The sequence below is a fragment of the Chrysemys picta genome, chromosome 14, assembly GCF_011386835.1.
Source record: "Chrysemys picta bellii isolate R12L10 chromosome 14, ASM1138683v2, whole genome shotgun sequence".
Taxonomy (NCBI): domain Eukaryota; kingdom Metazoa; phylum Chordata; order Testudines; family Emydidae; genus Chrysemys; species Chrysemys picta.
In genome coordinates this window covers 13,372,878-13,394,618 of record NC_088804.1, presented here as the reverse complement: position 1 = coordinate 13,394,618, position 21,741 = coordinate 13,372,878, and the positions used below count along the sequence as shown (strand labels likewise).

The 21,741-nt window shown below is 39.6% G+C and overlaps 1 protein-coding gene across 2 annotated transcripts in view; it reads left to right on the top strand.

The window, feature by feature from the left end:
- LPCAT2 (lysophosphatidylcholine acyltransferase 2) overlaps nucleotides 1-21,741 on the top strand; it is a 54,657-nt gene that overhangs the window by 16,148 nt on the left and 16,768 nt on the right. For both annotated transcript variants that reach the window (XM_005289777.4, XM_005289778.4), the window contains exons 5-8: nucleotides 1,744-1,804; nucleotides 3,271-3,329; nucleotides 12,174-12,208; nucleotides 17,615-17,669. In XM_005289777.4, the coding sequence (XP_005289834.1) occupies nucleotides 1,744-1,804; nucleotides 3,271-3,329; nucleotides 12,174-12,208; nucleotides 17,615-17,669 (210 nt within the window). The remainder of the gene's footprint in view (nucleotides 1-1,743; nucleotides 1,805-3,270; nucleotides 3,330-12,173; nucleotides 12,209-17,614; nucleotides 17,670-21,741) is intronic.

Here is a 21,741-nt window from a genome sequence, read left to right as displayed (position 1 = left end):
ACAGAAGTGGCTTTACGACAGTTTTGTCGTAATCCCCAGAGGTGTTGGGGGCTGTTTAGGCTTGTGGCATAAAGTAGAGTAGATTTGTGGATTCCCAGTTTACCAATGAGGAAGCTGAGGCATAGCTAAGTGACCAATCCGAGGTTGTGGAGTGAGTCAGCAGCCAAGCTGGGAATGTAGCCCCTGCTTTCTGACTCCCAGTCCTGTGTGTTATCCTTCCTCTTTTTTGGAGGAACCTGACCGTAAACATATTTTCACAACATATTCTAAAATATCTAGGGCCAAATGCTGCCCCTGTAATGTGGGTGCAGTGGAGGAGAAAGCAGAGGGATCCAGGGGCCCCTTCCCTTAGAACAGTGCACATCAACAGAAGAACACTCCTGTTAGCAACAAAGGGGCCCAGCTATTGCTTCTCCTGTACTCCTCCGCACAAAGGAGGCATGATCTGGTTAGGGTGCTTTGTCTGTTCTCAGCATGTCTGCTGAGGTAGGTGGCATGTGCTAGCCAAGAGCACATGCTGCTGCTCCCATCACCTGTTTCTTTTAGGTTCTCAAAGAGTGGTTCGGTCTAGAGAGAAATGGCTGCATTTGTCTACTTGATTCTGGAGGTAGGAATGTGAAAATTCCTCTCTCTGGGCACCAGCCCTATGTCCTTTAAGTATCAGTTTTCGTGCCCACGTACCTAGGTAGCAATTTTTTTGTTCTGGTTGTACTATGGTTGGTACAAGAATGGTCATGTGTTTACCACCTTTGTGCTTCCTCTATCCTTGGAGCTACCCCTCTGTCATAAATTAGAGCAGCCTCAGGGTTGCTCTAACTTACACCTACCTGTCTATGGCCCCAAGCAGAATATCACTGGAGCACAGGGATGCCTTGGGCGTGCCTTCTTTTCCCCAGCCATGCCCTGTGAACTAGGAGGGAGTAGAGTAGGAGCATCTCTTTGTAATTTTTGCTACAGTGACACTGTTCAGGAGTCGCATGTTCTTGCCAAGAGAGTTCAGAATTCCAATAGGTGTTGCTAGAGTGCCCCGAAAAGACAAAGCTACTAGTGTGCTCTATGTTCCTTGAAGGGTTGGCTGCACTGTGTCGTACTGTATCTCCTTCTAATCCAATTGCTTCAGAAGATGATTCTAAGACCTCCTGGGTATCCAGTATGTCTGATTCTTCCAGACACCGAAGCCATTCAGTAGTACGTAATGCTTTCAGAAGTCATCACATCACAAATGCCCCCACCTCTAAGTCTGTGTATTGCTGCTGTCCCTTGATCCGTGATCATATCCTCACAGTTGGCATCTAAGCTCATGTTGATAGCATCTGTGTCGGTAAGTGCTTGAGTGCCTCTTATGCACTTGATGTCAACCCAGACTCAGTGTTCATACAGCTTACAGATCTGTAAGGAGCTCCTGGAAGAGAAAGAAACAATCGCTCATTATTTCCAACACTAGATACTGCAAGGGAAACATTGGAGGCCTTTTGTGCCCTACTTCAGACTTGACAAAGGCCTTCCCCAAAGTTCCCTCTCTTACAAAGCATTTGTTTTCAAATCCAGATGAATGAAATCGCTGTCAATCACAGGCGTTCTTTCATTTCCTTGCTGACAAAGTGATAAACTTGTGATGCAGTATCAGGGCTCATTGACAGTTCAGAGAACTTGAATAAGAAGTCACACCTTTAGGCATGTATAAGTTGTTAAGGCAAAAGTATAAAGTGTGTGTGTATATACACCTTTTTTTTTTAATCCAAGGTACTGATTTTCCCAGAAGGCACCTGTACAAATCGATCCTGTCTGATCACCTTTAAACAAGGTGAGAGATATTGTGTTGCATGTATTTTGTTAGAAAATCATGGACTGGCATGATTTGCAAAGTCACTTCAGTCAGTTTGTAAAAATATTAATTTGGTCCAGTGGGTTTCTTTTGTTTATTCACAGTCTGTAAGGGTTCTGTCAAGTCAAGCACTTCTAAAAAGCTACTTTTCTTCACCTTTGCTACTAGTAACACTTTAGATTATTAAAACTGCAGTAGTTTTTAAAACCTCTACTACTTTATACCATTTGCTGTGAGAGTTTGCTTTTTCAATTTGTGGCAGCTTGTAGAATGATAATAGATTAGTTAGTTGCACTTGTTTTCTGGGCAGTTTCTAGACAATTTTACTAGGTCTTTTCATGCTTTATAGCAATGGTTCAATAGTAGTGTTGCAAATCCTTTACAGGAATGTCTATTAGTTTAATATAAAGCATCTTCATTGAAATTAAAAACAAACAGTGGAAACCCATTTTCACAAAACCTACTTTTGAGAGATTGGACCTGACAATGTTCCTGTAATTTGAGATGCATTTGTTTTAGTTAATCCCTAATATTTAATATACTTATTAATGCTACAAATGTATAAACAACTCTGGATTTTATTGGTTCCTGCGGGATAATTAATAATTGCATTTATTTTGGTAGTTTTGTAATTTTTAAAATTTAGAACTGAGCAACTAAGTGAGCAATCTCAGTGCTTCAGTGTATATTTGTTCAGGTACTGATGGGGGGGAAAATAGAAACATTCTTTGTCATGCAGCTGATTTATGAAATCTACTCTGGTTCGTATTTAGCAGGATTAGCAGAGCAGATTATTGGCTGCACAGAATCAATGTTCTATTATGGCACTGTCTAGTAGAAAGTGGTCTCTGCTGCTGCTTGCTCACCAAAGCTATGATGGTTTCCCACGTTACATTGTTGAAAAAGCAGCCCCCTATTCTAAAGTCACATAATGCTAGTATAGGTACCTATGTGACTAAATAAGGACCATAAGCATTACCTGATTGTCTTGGCTGTCATTCTCCCCAATGGTCATGTGAACATGTAGCCAATATTATTCCCATGGTGACTGGAGAGACAAGGTGGGTGAGGTAATATCTTTTACTATGTCACTCACCTTGTCTCTCTAATGTCCTGGGACCAACACGATTGCAACAACACTGACTATGTCCCTTGACAACTGACATTCATCCAGATGGGTGAAAATTAGTTTAAAATAATCCACAAATCCAAGGGAATCACGTCTCTCTGACCTAAAACTCTGTTCTGGAGTTCAGCCAGGTAGAAGGGAGGGTCTCCTTTATCTGGAATCACTAGTCGTGCTTTTAAAAAATAACTGTCAAGGGATAACTTTTTTTTTGTAATTTCCCCTTTACATTTTATTTGTCCTCCAGTCCTCCTTTGTCTTAATCACTTAAAATTATTAAGTGGTATTTTGTATATTAAAAAGTGATTTGTGGTTACAGGAGCCTTTATTCCAGGAGTTCCCGTGCAACCGGTGCTGCTCCGATATCCAAACAAACTGGTAAGTAGAACATTCTCCTTTTGGCAACTTAGAATGTTTTGATTTCTAGCTTTCTTCTTAAGACACCCAGGTACTCGGCAGTCCATTGACAAGTTTACATGCATTTCTAGAGGCCCCAGCTGCTTTGCCTTAAAGGGTTGGCTGAGAATTCCCCTGACACAGGGAAATCCTCTAGTGATGCAAAGCTAGCGTAGCTGGCTCTACTGCATCTTTCCTCTTCCTTCTTAGTGTGGCCAGACTGGGAGGAGCTATCCTAGGATTTTGGGGGAAGAAAGGTTGCTTCGACTTCTACTCATGGCTGCACCAAGATTACACTGAAGATTGAGGGCCTACCGTTGTAATACAATAGAAAGTGCTTAAGAAATTAAATGCTACTTTAAGAGCACTCTTGCTATATTTTGTTTACTAGGTGTGAAAAGCAAATTTGTAACAGTACAACGGGTTCCCTTTGATTGACTGCAAGCAACATGGAAGCAGTTCCCTCAAACTAAGTCTGCTCGTATTGTTTGGGGAGTGCTTTGTCGTGGCTTGTCATACTTTTACACAAATTTTCCTAATCCACATGAGCTTACTGCATTCTTCCTACTATCGAAGCAGCCTGTGTAGCATGTGCTTTGGAAATGTCCTGTTCAGTGCTTCAGTATTAGTATTTGGTTTTGCAATGTCTTGTAAAAAATTGAAAACAACAACCCAGATGTCTTTAATACACTTTCCATATTCTAGTATATATGCAATTGGAAATCAAATACAAATACATTTACCATAAGAAATGCTTATGTCCTCCTCCAGTGTAGTTATGTTATGCCGCCGGCATAATTAAATTATTTAGAATAATAAACTCTGCTTTCCTTTTTGTTGTTTCACACTAGTTTAAATTAATTGTAATATGTCATAACTTGATTAGCTTTGAGACAGAAACCATGTTTTATTGGTGTTCTGTAAAGCTGCATGCCAACTTCTGGTTATGTATCTTTCACAGTAATGTTGTGGGGCCCTTAAGAAAACAAATGTGATCCATTAAGAGAAACAACCTTTGAAATAGTTTAATAAGATAATTACTAGAAGGCCACAAATAAAGATAGTGCAAGGCCTCTCAGCAACACTTTTTATTAGGAGTGCATGGAATTTTAAGAATTGTCCTTGATTGCACATCTGGTTCCATCCTGCTGAAATACTTACATGGCAGATAAACTTGAGGAATATTTTTAACCCCCGATGCATGTATGTAATTCCCATTTACAACTACTTCCTCTGCAAAACGCACTGCCACTGCTTTCACATGTACATAAGAATAATAGTTTGCACTGCATCCAAGAAACTCAAGTAACGTACATATATTAATGAATTTCCCTTCACAGCGCATGTGTGAGGAAGGTAGGGTAAATGTTACCCCTAGTTTACAGATGAAGAAACTGAGACAATTTGTCCAAGGTCCCAGAGGGGGTGAGTAGCAGAGCTGGGAATAGAATTCTGGTCTCTTCACTCCTACGTCTGTGTTTTAATAAAAAAAAAAAAAACAACCCACCCTTTCATTCCCCCCCCCGAATTGTCCCATATAAAAGAATGCCACCAGTGCAGTGGCTGCATCAGACCCCAATGGCAAGGTGGCAAAAGTCAACAGGAGTGAGTACTGAAGGAAGAACAAAGTCCTTTAATATTTACAAAGCTAAATGTTTTACATCAGATTGGAAGTAAGCTGACTGAAGTCTTGGCCTCCTGAATACAATTAGATCCTGATCCAAAGTTTACTGGAAAGGTTCCAGTTGACTTCAGTGGGCCTATATTGGACTTGGGTAAAATCCTGGCCCTATTAAAATCAATGAAAGTTTTGCCATGGACTTTAGTGGGGCCAGGATATCACCCCAGTCTTAAATAAACATATAACGAAATATATTTTTCTCATCACCTCTCACAACTAATTGAAAATTAAAGTAAATTCATTCCTTACAAGCAGGCAGCTGCAAACATTTAGCATATGGGAATTTGGGGACTTTTGATTCAGTTTTACTTCTACTCTCCGCCACCCGATCTTTCCAAGTTTTTGTAGCTGTTAGAGCAATTCTTCTCCCTGAGTAAACTCAAAAGGCCCCAAGGCAGACATTTAATGCTCTTAATTATTATAATTAATTAAGCTGCAATAGATATGCTTGTATTTGTGGTGTGGGTTATGCGCTCTTCTTCCCGGAGGCTTAATTTATGACTGCTGCAATATACCTAACTTTCAGAGGTGTAGGCTAGTACATTCTTGTTGTTTTCTTGCTGCCTGTGCGCCTCCCCTCCCCCTCTCCCCACCACCACCAGAAGCATCAAACATTTTGAGGTGGGGGCTGGGGAGTGGGATCACTTGTGTCCTGTCTCTTTTAGGGCAGGTCTACGCTACCGCTTAAGTCGATCTAACTTGCGTCGCTCAGGGGCGTGAAAAAGCCCCTCCCCGAGTGACACAAGTTTTGCGCTATATATGCTGGCACTATGTCGGTGGGAGACGTTCTCCTGCCGACATAGCCTCCGCTTCCTGCCAAGGTGGAGTAATTATTCTGAGGGGAGAGCGCTCTTCTGTCGGCATAGCGCATCTTCACCAGACACGCTACAGCGGTGTAGCTGTGCCAGTTTAGCACTATAGTGTAGACTTGCCCTTAGATGTCAGTACTCTCCTCTGATGCTGTTTCTCCCATTTACCACAATGGGAACCACACCTGCATTGGGAGAGAGCATTAGATGAACTATCTTCCCCGCACTTTCTCTTTCTAATCCTTCTTCCCATGCAATTAAGTAGTGAAGCATATGATTACAATGCTAGACATGAATGTAATTTTACTACTGCAACAGGATTTAGAAAGATGTCCTTCAGCTGACTTCCACAGGGAAGTTGCAAACGTTTCTTTACATGCCCATTGCAACATAGTGTGTAGGTTCAAATTAAGTTAAGGGGAAAGGCTCAGTGTAGTTCACAATATTTTTTTTTATTATGAAGAATAATAAGATTGGAAAATCATTTTTGGTAGCTTTGTTTGGAGGAAAGGAAGGGTGCACAATTAAATGTTGCAGCAGGAAGGGGGAGAAATTCCAGGTGGGAGACAGAAGTTACTGCGCACAGGGAAGATGACAGAAATTGTTTTCCCCACTAGAGAAAGTACCACACAAGTAGCACACCAACATTTCTGTTGTGGAATTTGACAGTAAAAAAAGTCAATTGAATGCTTATAAGACATCACATAGAAGTCTTTCTTAAAAACTGCTAACTTTTTCTTGGATAATGTCAACTCATTATTAGCAGTGTCTTCTATTAAGTGCAGGAACTTATAGAGGGGATACTTAGATGAATGTAAAGAGTGAAATAACATAGTATAAAGCAGCTGGCAAGTTTTTGCTTTCACAAGTCAGCAATAAGTTATTACTTAGCTTGTAAACTCCTCGGGATAGGGTCTATCTTTTTTTCCCCTTGTGTTTGTACAGTGCCTTGCACAGCTGGCTGCTCGGCTACGATTTGGGGCCCACAGTAAAAATCCTAATAATAATTAAACAGTTTAAAACCTATAGAGTACATCTTTTTGTTTTTGTCTAGAATCTGTCTCTGGAAAATAGGCTGATAAAATAAGTGTTGCAAGGTATAGTAATGAAGAAAAACTATGGTTGATTATTCATATGAATTTTTTTTGTCTTGTCACACATTTAAAAGGCATTTTTATCATTTTTCATGATAAGCAGAAGTAATCTTGAAAATCTGCTTATCCTTGCAATAGTTTTGATGATGCAGCGTATGCAATGCATGGTTTTAGTTCTGAATTTAAGGATGTGTAGATTGCAGTAGTCATCAGAATCTTGATCAGTTGTGGTAGCATGCAGCGTATCCAAACTTTCTTTGCAGTAGCTTTTGTGTGAAACATCTATAAATACAGCTCAGTGTGTTGGACCAACATTGAGTGGGTTGATAGCTGGGACATATGAAGTTATATTTTCTTTACCTATTTAGTGAGACTTGTCACAGTTCAGGGCACCTGCATCTGTATTCCCCCTTCATGGTCCAGCAAGAGCACCCATTCTCAGGATTCCTGCTCCGCAACCATCATCTCTTGGGCAGAGACACGCATCTCTCTCATTCCTGTCCTGGGTATTTCCAGGCTGCACAGATCCCTGCCTACACTGTGAATTCCCCAGCAAGGCAGATTGCCTCAGCAGGCCTGCACTGCCTTCCTTCCTCAGAGGCTATAAGCAGCATAATTGCCCACAGTTAAGTTACCACCCAGCTCTTCCTAAGCAAGCACCTTTAAGGTGAAAGTATTACAGAGAAAGTATCTTGAAAACAATAAAAGAACCTACACCCCTGCTAATACGCTTACCAGAGATCACCTCCGCTCCAGCAAGGGCTCTGGCAGGTAAACAGTCTTTCAGACCTCACCAAAGGGTTTGCTGTGGTCACAAGTTCATAGCCACTGTTAGCTCGAAACAAGCACCCCATGAATTGCTGTGTGCAGTTTGGGTCTTTGATCTGGGAATAGGTAATTTGTAGACCATGGGTGTCCTCCTCAGGGCGAAGCTTCAAAACGCTGAGTTCTTGCATAACTGAAGGGGGCACATTTGCATGTATACTTCCTCCTAGAGATTTCCTGGAAACTCACTTAACTTTAAAAGTTCAAATTGTTTCAAATAGTCCTTCAAAGCCCCTAACATTTCCCATGCTTTACATGAATCATGTCTCGACCCCAGAGACGATACATACAATCCCAAAATACTACATCAGTGTTTGCATTTGTAATACAATGAAATACCGAATCAAGTTTAAGAATATGAGTAAGGTTTAACTTCATCCTATCATGTTTCTCCAGGATATTGCAGGAAATTGCCATATCTGTTCACAAGGCTGTCCAAATATGTTTGTGTTCCTTGATTCCTCTAGTCGTATTGTTCCATACACAATTGATCAGGTACCCAATTCATTCCCACAGTGTTTCAAAGCAGAATCCTCCTTCAGAGACCCAGGAATGGGAATCACTTATGTAGCATTTGAGAGCTAATGTAAGAAGCCAGGTCTTTTTAGCATCAAAATTGGACTGCTGCTATTCTGGCTGTGAAAACCCTGCTAGTGGGGCTATTTAGTTTTAGATGTAGCTGAAGTAAAACAGTAAGCAAAAGTAGTTTGATTATAGCGGAAGTTGGAAGTTTCCTGCCAAGCCAGGGCGTCTGCCTCTTGAATCTCAGATTTCCCCAAAGTACATCAAAAATTCTGCTGGTGTTCCCCTCTTCTGTTAAGATTCCAGTATTTTATCACAACAAGCTTTGGCAAACAGTTTCAAAAGGGAAAAAACAGGCAAAAAGGCCCAATTGAACATATAGTCAGACCTTGTTATTTTGAATCAGTTTGTACCTTCTTACAAGCGTATTTTCTATAGTAACTTCTCTGGCATACAGAGGTAGACAAAGTCTTATTTCAAATACACCTCTACCCTGATATAACGCGACCCGATATAACACGGGTTCACATATAGCGCGGTAATCCTGGGGCTGCGGCAGCGGGGCTTGGGCGGGGCTTTAAAGGGCCCAGGGCTCCAGCTGCTGCGGGGAGCCCCAGGCCTTTTAAATCACCGCTGGAGCCCTGCCGCTGCTACCCCGATATAACAGGGTAGGGATTTTTGTCTCCCGAGGACCACGTTATATCGGGGTAGAGGTATACATGAAACTCTGTGATACCATAAGGTGATTGTTGCGGCTATTTTACTGGAGAATGCTTTAAATACATAAGTGGCTTTGATCAAGTGATGTAAAAATGTTGCCTCCATCTATAATATAAATGCTCCTTTGACTGTTTACTTGTGGGACACTTTTGTTAGCCCCTGGCTTAATACTGGAACAGTATAGATACAGTGAACTTTGACAACAAACATCCAACAAACATTGGGGGGAGGGATAGCTCAGTGGTTTGAGCATTGGCCTGTTAAACCCAGGGTTGTGAGTTCAATCCTTGACGGGGCCACTTGGGGATCTGGGGCAAAATCAGTACTTGGTCCTGCTAGTGAAGGCAGGGGGCTGGACTCTATGACCTTTCAAGGTCCCTTCCAGTTCTAGGAGATGGGATATCTTTCTATTCCTGTGGAGCCAATACAGCTGTAAGAGATTGAGCAGGTCTGGTCTTCTTCATGCAGCACCAGTGGAACTCAGCTGCATTCCAGTTGTAGAATCTTTATTAATTGATGATGGTGGAAGAGGCAAAAAGAACCCAGCCTGACTTTTTATATCCCAGGCTGAGTCTGATTATTCTAAGGGCAATAGGCAGGAAGGGGCAGGCAGTGAGGATGGTATTGGGGGGGGGGGGGAAAGGGGGAAGACCTTCCTTCTTTGTATCGAGACTATCATGAGATCTGAGTCATGGATGGTTCCTTTTGCTGCAGCTTCCCCATTTTCTGTAGCAAACCTTTTCAAGCCTCTTACAGGTAAGAGAGACCTGTCTTGGTTCTTGACGGAGTGACTAGTCTCATACAACCTGTCAGACTAGAATTGTATTAACTTGTATTTCTCCTAAAGAATTTGTGACCGCAGTATGGTCAGCTGGAGTTAGAACAGTGCTGATGTCAGTGTCAATAAAGGGAGGCAGCACGGGCTAGTAGTGGTTGGGGGATGGCCAGCAAGTCAGAGACCTGGATTCTATTCCTGCCTTTGCCACTGGTATGCTGAATGTAACTACATCTTGCCTTGCCTTAGCCTGCTCACCTGTAACATAGGGATAATGATATTTACACTCTTGTAAAGCACTTTGACATCTATGGATGGAAGTAACTAATCAAAAGATTAATACTAGATAGAGAGTTTTAAAACTTAAAAAACCACCAGATCATTTATAAAGAGGAAATGACCTTAAAAACAACAGTCATTGTACGGAAGTTGGAGGAGGAAGCTAAAAGTATAAAAAGCAGTTTAGTGAGGCGGTCAGTAAATTCAGGGTGTTGAGAATAAGGTATAAATTAGCAATCTTGTCCATAAAATATTAATAGGGTAAATCTGTGTCCTTATGTATGGGAAGTTTGTAAATGTATTAAGCAGCTTTAGAGTTAAAAAGTGAAATACTATAGGTACATTAGCCTTTCTTGGGTTTACAAAGGTACATAAGAATGGATATACTGGGTCAGACCAATGATCCATCTTGCCCAGTATCCTGTCTTCCCACAGTGGCCAATGCCAGGTGCCCCAGAGGGAATGAACAGAACAGGTAATCATCAAGTGATCCATCCCCTGTTGCCCATTCCCAGCTTCTGGCAAACAGAGGCTAGGGACACTTCAGAGCATGGTTTTGGTAAATTTTAATCTACGGTCTAGTCATCCACTGTTTATAAGAACTAGGGTAAATGTGCACCACATTTTGTTTCTGTTTCGGGCTCCTTTTCTTTCTAATCATGCTCAGTACAGATGTGATCGTAGGAAGAAAGGAACAGCCTGCAACAACAATTTAAACAAATCATTTCAACTAAGCTGTGATTATCCCCGGTGTGATTCTATACAAGATGATTGGGAAAAGGGAAAAAATACAGGCTCGTGCCTTCCTTTAGCTTCTTTGTGCTGTGTAAAGAAGGCCTGAAAGATACTTTGGGGTTTTTTGTTTTTGTTTTTTAATTTTCTATATGTTTCTACACTAAAAATTCAGATGTTGTCTAGATTCATAGATTCCAAGGCCAGAAGGGCCCATACTGATTATCTAGTGTGTTCTCCTATATATCGCAGGCCATAGAACTTCCCCAAAATAATTCCTAGAGTAGATCTTTTAGAAAACCTCCAATCTTGATTTAAAAAATGTCAGTGATGGAAAGTCCACCACAACCCTTGGTAAATTGTTCTGATGGTTAATTACCCGCCCTGTCAAAAATTTACACCTTATGTCCAGTCTGAATTTGTCTAGCTTCAATTTCCAGTCTAGGCTGGAAGATTCTTTGATGACTGGAGAGTTTCGTGTAAATGATGACATCACGCATGCTAAAGGAGTAAAAGTAGCACTGTTAAGTGGGAGAAGATAATCTTCATCCGACTGTTAAAATAACAACTGTTTGACCTCGGTGACTAATATTTCTGAATAAATGAAACATTTGTTGAACATTCCACATTCTTGTCCCTTCCTTCAGGGAGATAAGAGCTTAGTGCCTCCCACTGGTCCTCCAACAAAACCACAGAAGATCAGACTTCACATTGCTAACATTTCTGTGATGGGAAAAACAAACAGAATTTGTTTCTTAATTAAACCAAACAAACCAACCCATCCTTTCAGGCCCTAAAGTAGCACAAGCCCCTCAACTCCCTCCCTCCCCCTTTTGGTATCCTTTGTAGGTTAACTTTAAAACACTGGAGTGAAGCAGGAAAAGAAAGATTGGTTTTGCATAAATGGAAGGCATCACTTTTTAAAGAAGGCAATAGGAAAGACCAGGTATACCCTAGCATGACTTTGTGACACAGCTAATGCTGCAATCTCAAGCAGAACTACCAAACCACAGTGTAAAGCTGTTCTTCCTGGAAGACAAGGAGTAGATTATAATTAGTGCCTTTTATAGGGCTAGTGTCAGCTCGCAGTGAAGTCTTTTAATGGGAGCTCAGTAAGAATCTAGATGATGTAAAACATCAGTCAGTACAAAACTGCCTGGGCAAACTAATGCATGGGTTTAATCTTTTCTCTGTTTCATTTTCCATACTATGGAAATGCAGCTGCTGGTGAAAATATTTATAAGGCTATGGATTCCAGACACATTAACATTTTTTATAGGACAGTAAAACATCCTCTGCTTCACCCAATTGTATGCTTATAATTTTCTGTTGTATCGTGTCTGTTCTCCCCTCTTGTTTGACTTGTCATACATTTCTGTTTTTCTTTAGGATACTGTGACCTGGACATGGCAAGGCTATTCATTGTAAGTTTTCTAACCCTATTAAAAACAACATACAGGAACTTCTCCCATTAATAAATACACTGGCAATGACCAAACCAGCCCTGTTAAATCCATAGGAACACATTTCTTGATTTGTTCTTCTGATGGAACGTAGTTGGGGATCATACTGACATTATGTGACATGCTCCAATGTTTAATCTCTTAGTAGATAGAACACTAAACTGGTATTCAAGACACCTGGGTCTGTTCCTGACCCTGCCACTGGTTTGCTGGATGGCCTTGGGCAAATTACGTCATCTCTGTGTGCCTCAGTCTCCCCATCTATTAAAAAGGGGATAATGATACTAACTTCCTTTGTAAAGAGCTTTGAGACCTACTGATAAAAAGCACTATATAAGAGCCAGGTATTATTATGGCAGCAAGTTTTGTACTTGTTTTATTTTTCTGTCCTGTAAGGATCTGTCATTTCCCAGTTATATCACCCTGAGGATCCCCTTGCTTATATTGGTATCAATCCAGAGTAACTCCAGTGAAGTCAAGAGTTTTAAACTGGTGTGCAAAGGGTAAAAGTGGAAGAAAACCGAGCCCTATTGTATGTGGAGCTGCAGGTGCATTGCGTTCGTAACATTCCCAAATAATTATTTCCAGTTATTCTAGCATTAAATTTTATAAATGCAAAGCTTCTGCCCCCGCAGTAGAGTGCCTAAGGAATATTCTAAGGCTTGACTGCTTACGGACTTTTGCATTGTAGCTAGATCAGGATGGTTCCCACAGATAGTAAAAAAGTTCAGTTCTGGATTTTCTGGTTGCTAGTAACACCAGAATAATAACTGTTCTAGAAGAGGCAAATGTTGCCGTTAAGTAACTGTGCATATTGTCAAAAGTTGATTTGGTTAGTCTTCTCCTGGCTTTTGCTTTTTTCACATGCTACAGTAAAGCAGACATGGAAGTGAAATTCTTAACGTTTTTGTTTCCTTTTCCTTTTGGACTGTCACTACTGAAAAATCACAGGCATCAGCAATTTGCTTGATTTTTATCTTTCTTTAGTGTCATTTTAACCTCCAGCATACTCATTTCTCTATCTGACTTGAAGTTTCAGCCCAAGATACAGTAGATAAAAAGAGGCCAGGACATAGCAAACATCTCTTCCTCTCCTTCATCAGATACAGAGAGACAGTCTTTCTATATACAGACTCTTACAGTACTTTTCATCTTGCACAATGAAACAAGAGTGCCTTTAGCTTTAGGAGATTCCAATGAAGAGAGATTTTCCATTTCAGATACTAATAGTCAGTGAAAACTCTTCGAGAGAGACCCTCAGAGACCAACAAAGGGCAATAGCTTAACGAAGGTGGCTTTCTAATAAGTGATTCCAAATTGTGCTCATGCAACCGAGCATATTAAAGCTTAAATATTTGACGCCATATATTTTATTTATAAAACCTCAGTAGAAACATTGTGTAGTATAGAATTTTTTTTCAGTTCAAATATATTTACATGAAATAATCAAGGAGAACTATTCTTAAGTATGTTTTAGGAGCATTTTAGTCATGATGTCCTCAGTGTCATTGGTCGATTCCAGTATTTACAAGTTTGATGTAGTCTTAGCAGTTGATGATCTAGTTCTTCTCGTTGCTAATAAAGGACTTTCCTCTAATATTTTGTCCAACCTGGACACTTGTTCTATAAAATTCCATTCAGACAACTTGTACATGATAAGAAAGATTTCTTTTTTGAAAGTCAAGTAGAGAAAGTAGAATTTTCTTAATAGCAGCTAAGATTTAAGGCTAAGGTTTTCAAAAATAGGTGCTTATAAGCACTCCTAAGCAAGTGGCCTGATTTTTTTATTTTTATTTTTATTTTATTTTTATTTTTTTATTTCAATAGTCCCAAACAACCACTGCCTACAGTGTGAGTTGGTCCTGGGAAAATCCTTGTTCTTGTTCATATATCGCATACTGGATTTGCTGGTGGAAGGATGGAATGTAGATTTTTTTTATAGGCTTTGAATGTGTGTGATTATTACATGAGCCTTATTGCACAGAGCTAATTTTTTAGTTTCTTAGTTTATTACTTAGATGCTATGGTAATAAAAATAATAAATACTGTGGATGGGTGTGTATTATCTCAAGTGTCTTGAAAAAAGCAACAGAGAGTCCTGTGGCACCTTTAAGACTAACAGATGTATTGGAGCATAAGCTTTCGTGGGTGAACACCCACTTCGTCGGATGCATCCAACGAAGTGGGCATTCACCCACGAAAGCTTATGCTCCAATACATCTGTTAGTCTTAAAGGTGCCATAGGTCTCTCCGTTGCTTTTTACAGATCCAGACTAATACGGCTACCCCTCTGATACTCCAGTGTCTTGAGTCACTCAAGAAACTGCCTTTTCTTGCCCATAAACTTAAGAACCATATTCAAGCACAATAAAACAGACATTTCACTTTCATGCAGATCACTTGAGACTCAATTTCTGAACCACTTTTCCATTCATGTGACTCCCAGCTACATATGTTATCTTTTCCTCTTCCTGGCTCCTGATTCAGGGCTCAGCCCTATTTTTCTTGCCTTAAGAAAGAAGTTGCATTTGAAAAGTGACACCTTGGATATCACAGACATGGGCACACTAGAAATATTAAGATTAATGAAAAGTATCGGGGTCAAATTTATCAGAGAAATAGGTGAGAAGATTGGGATATTGTAAACAGGCAGTCTGCAAAGGGACTTCAAGAACTGAATCCTCAAAATCTTCCTCCCCATTCAGTTTGACTAATGTAGACATAAACCGTGTGCTTTTCCTTTGTTCCAGAGCATTTGTTCTGTACAAAATTATACTAGATCCTTGTAATTAGACCATATCCATCAAGCCATTTCTTAAGCCAATTATTTCACGTGTCCTAGGAAGGGATGATGCTAGAAAATAATTTTCTAAATACATTTAAAAGAAAATGCTGGAAATAAATGGGTGGTAATGGGATCTGCCAGAATTGCATATCTGGACACACAATTACACAATACATATGGAAGATCCCAGAACTTATTTAACAATAGCATAAGTAAATGACTATGTATAAATGTTAATAAAAATATATTGGAGAGAGGGAGTTTTAAAAGGAACATGATGATAAACTAATAGGATATTAAGTATCAGGGGGTAGCCGTGTTAGTCTGTATCCACAAAAACAATGAGAAGTCCGATGGCACCTTAAAGACTAACAGATTTATTTGAGCATAAGTTTTCGTGGGTAAAAAACCCCACTTCTTCAGATGCATGGAGTGAAAATTACAGATGCAGGCATAAATATACTGACATATGAAGAGAAGGGAGTTACCTCCTCATCAGTTATTGGGAGTGGACCACATCCACCTTGACTGAATTGGCTTTGTTAACACTGGTTCTCCACTTGTAAGGTAACTCCCTTCTCTTCATGTGTCAGTATATTTATGCTTGCATCTGTAATCTCCACTCCCTGCATCTGAAGAAGTGGGTTTTTACCCACGAAAGCTTATGCTCAAATAAATCTGTTAGTCTTTAGGGTGCCACCGGACTCTTCGTTTTAATAGGATATTACACTTTCTTGTGTAAAAGGACAATGTGAAATGGCATAGGTGGGTGTAAGCACAGAGATAAAACTGAAAACCTAGATTTAATACTTGAATAACTGAAAATGTAATCAAACCTTTTAAAGCTGCACTCCTTACTCAAATATGATCTCAGTTTTTAAACTAGAAAGGAAACCTCTTTAGACTGATAATAGCGTAAAAAAAATAACTCCCTCCATGGGGGCCAATTAGTAAACCAGAGTCTATGGGAGAATGTCTAGCTATATGTAAGCTAGACTCTTTCTTCTGCTTCCCCTACTGGGTTCCTCTATTAGTTGCTCTCACTTCTCTTGCTGGCATAAACCCTTATGATTACTAGGATGTGACCTAAGAATTTAAGATTTGCCAGAGTAGATATGAGCACTGGTGAATCAAGCCTGGGGGATACATGGCTGAAGCAGACTTTGAGGGGAGAGGATGAAGGGAAGAAGACTGGGGAAAAGCAGGGGTGGGGGTGAACGGGGAAGAGTAGCAGGAAATGAGAGCAGAGGCGAAGGGGTGATTAGACTCTGTAGGCCCTTGAATGAAATTTCATGATATCCTGAATAATGTCTCCCTTGTTTCGCAATCTGGAAATAGTGCAGGAAGGTCTAATAAAAGAGCTAATCAATTGCATCTTGCAGCGCTGGCATCGCATTTGGTAGAACACTTGGCCCCTCCCTGAAACCTGTCTGCCCCCATTCTGTTTTCACTCACTCCTTTTGTGTCACTCTTTTAACCTGTGGGACAAGTGCCTAAGACTGTTTTATAATTTTAAGTCATCTGTTAAAATTCATGAGAAAAGTCCAGCTGGCCCTCCCACTCCACCACCTCTTCTCTATCCCCGGCCTTCTCAGAAAACTCTTGCCAAACAGAATGAAGTTGTCTGTAGGATTTGCCTTTATTTAAGGTTACAAGTAAATGCTTCTCTCTTTCAGCTTGAAAGTGCTAACAGAATGAACACTTTTGCAGTCAAATGTGGAAGTGGTTAACCATACCTCATTTCCCAACTTCCCCCATGTTAAAACTTCATACAGCCTTTTAAAGCATTCAAGACCCAAAGAGCACTGGTAGTTTCTTGTTATAATAATAGTTAGCATTTAGATGGTACTGGAAACATGCAAAATCCACATACCTGTAAAAGCTTAACCAATCCTTCCTCTGATCCTGGGAGGAGGCCAATAGGTATTAGCCTCACTTTTCATATGGGAGAACAAACACACAGAGATTAAGTTCATACAGGGTGTAAGAGCCAGAGGCAAGGCTAAAACTCAGGATTTCCTGTTTGCCAAGCCACTAAACTTCACCTCTTATAAAGTCATAGATTAAGTGCAGAAGGAACTGTTAGATCTAACTTGACTTCCTGCATGACACAGACCAGTTACTCCTGTAATGAGCCAAACAGCTTGGGTTTGAGTATCTTCCAGAAAGGCATCCAGTCATTATTCGCCGTGTCCCCCAATGCATCTTCAGCCTTGTTTAAAAAAATAAAAATTGCTAGCAAGATGTGAACTCTCTTGACTTTATATAAAGCATGATGAATGTGTGTGTGATAACTACACATGTAGTGCTGTAAATGCATATGGCACTAGAAAGTGTAACACGTTCTCTGCTCTGAAGAGCTTGCAGCATAAATACCGCTAAAATGCCTTTAACTTTAATAGGAGCAGGAACCAGCCCTATGAAGAAGAAAACCTAAGGCAGCATCTCAAGAAGGTTCAGCTCAGGGCATATAGAGATTGTCAGAAATAACAGAGACTGAAAAAATGTTAACAGATGGTATTTGCAAGTCAGCTGAAAGTAGATTGTTACTTAAAAAAAAAAATCTTTTTCCCCCTCCCTAGCAAAGAACTTTGTGTGATGACTTTTTGCCAGCCATTAACGAGGGTAGAAGTTGAGGTAAGAATTGGAGAAACGTTATTAAGTTTGGATTTTTTTGATAAACATACTGTTCCTGTATTTTTTATCAATATCTAACAGAAAAGAAATGTCTTTTGGCAATAAGTGCAGTTCGTGTCTTAATAGATTAGCTCACCCTACGGGGAAACATGGTGGATACAGCTTTTAATCTGCTGCCCGTGTTGACATGTCTCTTGACAAGAGCCCATATGTGGAAGTGGTCGAAAGGGTATTTGTTATAAAATCACTAATAAATACCATTGTTCACAAACATTTGACTCACTATGCTTGTAAAGACTGAACAGATTGAATTACAAAGTAACTTGTTCTCCCTCACCGCAGCCCACCCTGGAGGGCAGTAGAATGATATCTATACCAGTGGTTCCCAAACTTTAACAGCTCATGAACCCCTTTCACTAAAATATCAAATCTCATGAACCCCCTCCTAAAAATGAATATTTCCATGGATTTTCTCCCTTATCTGAGCATAAATTATAGAAGCAGTGATATTGGAAATAACTTGGGTTTTTTTAATGACACGCTTATTACACACTAGTTATTATTACATAAGATTTATAATGTAATGATAAATTATATTACATTATGAAAACGGCAACACTCTTCCAAGATTTCACTTTTGTAGCTCATATCACTTCGATTTAGCCTCCTACATGTTTCATCAAGGAGTACCAGACGTGAAACAGCATGAAAGTATTTAAGAAGCCAACTCAATAAAGAGTTCCTCCCACAAGCATTCGGGTCTTGAGCAGTCCAGGCAAACAATGCACAACTACAACAAAGCTTAAACGTGTTGTGCCAGGAAGTCATGGTTACGGGGCTCGGGCTGCCGGCCCCCACAGATAGCGCCCACGTCCCTAGGGATGGCTCTGTCTGCCAGTACAGAATTTTTTTCTGAGAACCCCCTGATATATTTCACGAACCCCAGTTTGGGAACCACTGATCTATACTGAGTTACATCACAGGGCAGTTGCCATGTGATCTGTGTAACATGTTTACAGTAATAGTTCCCTACAGCTCAGAGCGAAATACTTTTAAGGAATTCAGTGATTAAACGGAGTGTTTTCATTCTCAAAAAAGAGTGTGCCTTGTTTAGTGAACCTGTTATCTTATTGCTTACTCTTAACTTTATTAATGTGTACAGTACAAACAGGTGTATCTGATAAGAGAGAGAAAAATATATGCACGTCTCAGATCTTAATGAACACAAAAATGGATCACTCACTTCCCAGCAAAGACTTACTAACCAAGCGTACTAGTGAGGGGCTATCTCACTACAGCTAAATTACTTTGGCAAAGGATTCTACACAGCACTTACAATATTTGTTAGTACTTCCTGATATATTAATAAGCTAAATTATACCTGTTAAATAGAAGAACAAAGTTGATTTGGATGGAATACAATGCCATCTCTGTTTGTTTATTTTCAAAATTTAAGACTTAGCCATGGGTCTCCAAGTAATTGATGTGTGTTAGCAAGTTTCCTTGTTGGTATTAATATGCATGAATTGCTGTGTAATGCAAAAGAAAATACAGCATACCTGTAACTCATTTGAATAAATGTCTTTATTAGACATGTAGAGAAAGAAAATAGTTAACACTGTTCTGTGTATTTTTTTTTAAAAGGACTCTTGCTGTCTCAGAATTTAATGCAAGTGCACCCGTAATAAAACAAATCTGCCCTCAAATTCTAAAATTATAAAAATTAGACATGAAGTATTTCACTAATATACATCTCCCCCAGCGGAGAGAAATAAATTGAATTAATAAATTAATTAAAATAAATTAGACCTCACCATGAGCTTCTATATGTTTCTGTACAGAGATGCACAGCAATGTACCAGTTGCATTTTAAGAACATATCATGAACATATCCCAATGAATTGTATATATTGGACGTGAGACAGTTAAGCTGAGAATCTGATAGGCAGACTTATTGCAAAAGATATACACGGTGAATAGCATAGGGAGGGAGGGAGCAGGCCAAAAATAGGTCAGGGAGATATTTTCATTACTTGAGTGAGTTTAAAAGGATTTTATCTTGCAGGGCTGGAATTTCCCTCTGCAATACTCAGGAATTTCTGACTAGAAGAGAGTACTTATTCATCGTCAGCTGGAAAGTAGTTGTGCTAGCCCCAGTCACAGGATGGGAAAAATTAAATCAAGTCCTTCTCCAGAGTGTGTATGGTTATGGGCAAGTCCCATGCAGTGAGTCTCAAACATCATCACCATTGCCTTTGGAGGAGGTAGAGGTGTAGTCTCAGCTGGTGAAGAGTAAGCTTGCTCTTTCATACCAGCACCTGAGACACAAACGGCAGGCTTACATAGATTAATCATGTCTAGGGTTCACATTTTTTGGATTGTTCAAATGTGTTTTGACTTCATCCTACGCAAGTGCCTGCAGCCAGGGATTATGCATAGTGTGAATAACTGTGACTGCAGAGGATGTCAGTGCTTTGCTTCGCTAGCCCAAGAGAGTTAACCACTGTTTCACTCAAGACATGTGGAGGAGGAGGAGTTAACTTAATAATGGGCAGGGTGGGGTATCAGACTCAGAACAAAGTGAGTGCGTAGTGATCCTCAGGGATCAGTTCTAGGACCTTCAGTGCCAGAAACGCAGACCTCTGCCACTTGACCACCTGCTGTTTGAGAGCACTCTTTTAGTTGGGAGTAAGTGGTTGGTTGTTACAGCCACTTGAAAAGACATGCTCACAGGCAGTAAGCCAGTGCATACTGCACGCAGGCACCAGGAAGGAGAGGGCTCGCCACACTGCAAAAGAAAACTGACTGTTAGGGCTGTGTTTATACAGAAAGTACATACAATATATTACAAATGAGTAACAGATACAGCAACCATTATATAGCAAATTACTAAATTAATATACAGGGCTGTGTGCAAACAGCACACTGAATTAAACAGGAGTTCTGCATCCCTTTCCCACCACATTGCTTTGAAAATGAACTTTTGCCTGTTTGTTTTATACGGAAGTCAACTATATTTACACAAGCCAAGCCCATTTTCTTTGTGCTCCTTTGTCGACATGTTATAAAGAATCACAGATGCAAACACCGCATTTATGGAAATCCTTAACAGTAAACATAGATTTTTTAATAACAAGAAAGACATTATTTTCACACTGATGCAAATTCACTCGTTATTTTTTCTCTTTATTTGATGTCTCAGAATAAAGACTGACTTTTATTGTGGTAGTAGAATTATGCACATTTATTATGATGTGCTAATAATTCAAAATGTACTTTGTAAACTAAGTTACCAAGTCCTCACCTTTTGGTGATGCCCCATTGATTTAGAAAGTTGAATATAATTGAGAATGCTTCTTTTCCAGTAAATTACTCCAATGCAATAACCCTTCTTATAATTTCATAATAAATCTACTCAGTATTTTGGGGACACAAGATATTTCAGGGATATCTGCACACCACCTGTTTTTCCTAAGAAACAGATTTTGCATTTGGATCTCTGAATTAGTTGTAAGTCTTTAAACAGTCAGCTTCAAATTGGTTAAATCATATTAATAAATTTAATGGATTTATGCCCCCAAAGTGGATAAAGACTCAACTGTTTCAAATAGCAGCATACAACTGACTTCAGGTCTTTTGCTAGTAATTCCCATTTTGGGGTCCAGAACCCATCTTTTGGAAATTTTCTATCACCCAAATATGTCTAATAGCTTAAGTCTCAGTCTCACTATTTATTACCTATTTCTGAGTGCTGTGGTTCAGAAGACAAAACTTGACCCTAAGAAAGAACACAATTTTTAATCTAACTCTTGTTGATCTCCAGTTGTTACAGAAAAAGAGCAGAAGAATGGATAGTTCTATAATGATGTTTTGACAAATTTAACTTTTTATTTTATCATTATTGACAAATATGAACTCTCCACACAAATATTTAAAAAAAAAAAAGATCTTTGCAAGATTCATTTGTGTTTGGTCAGCCTCTTATTATCTTATCTGTGTATTTCTTTTGTTCAAATTCCAAAAATAGCAAACATATATTATAAAATTATCTTAATCCTGAAATAAAACCATT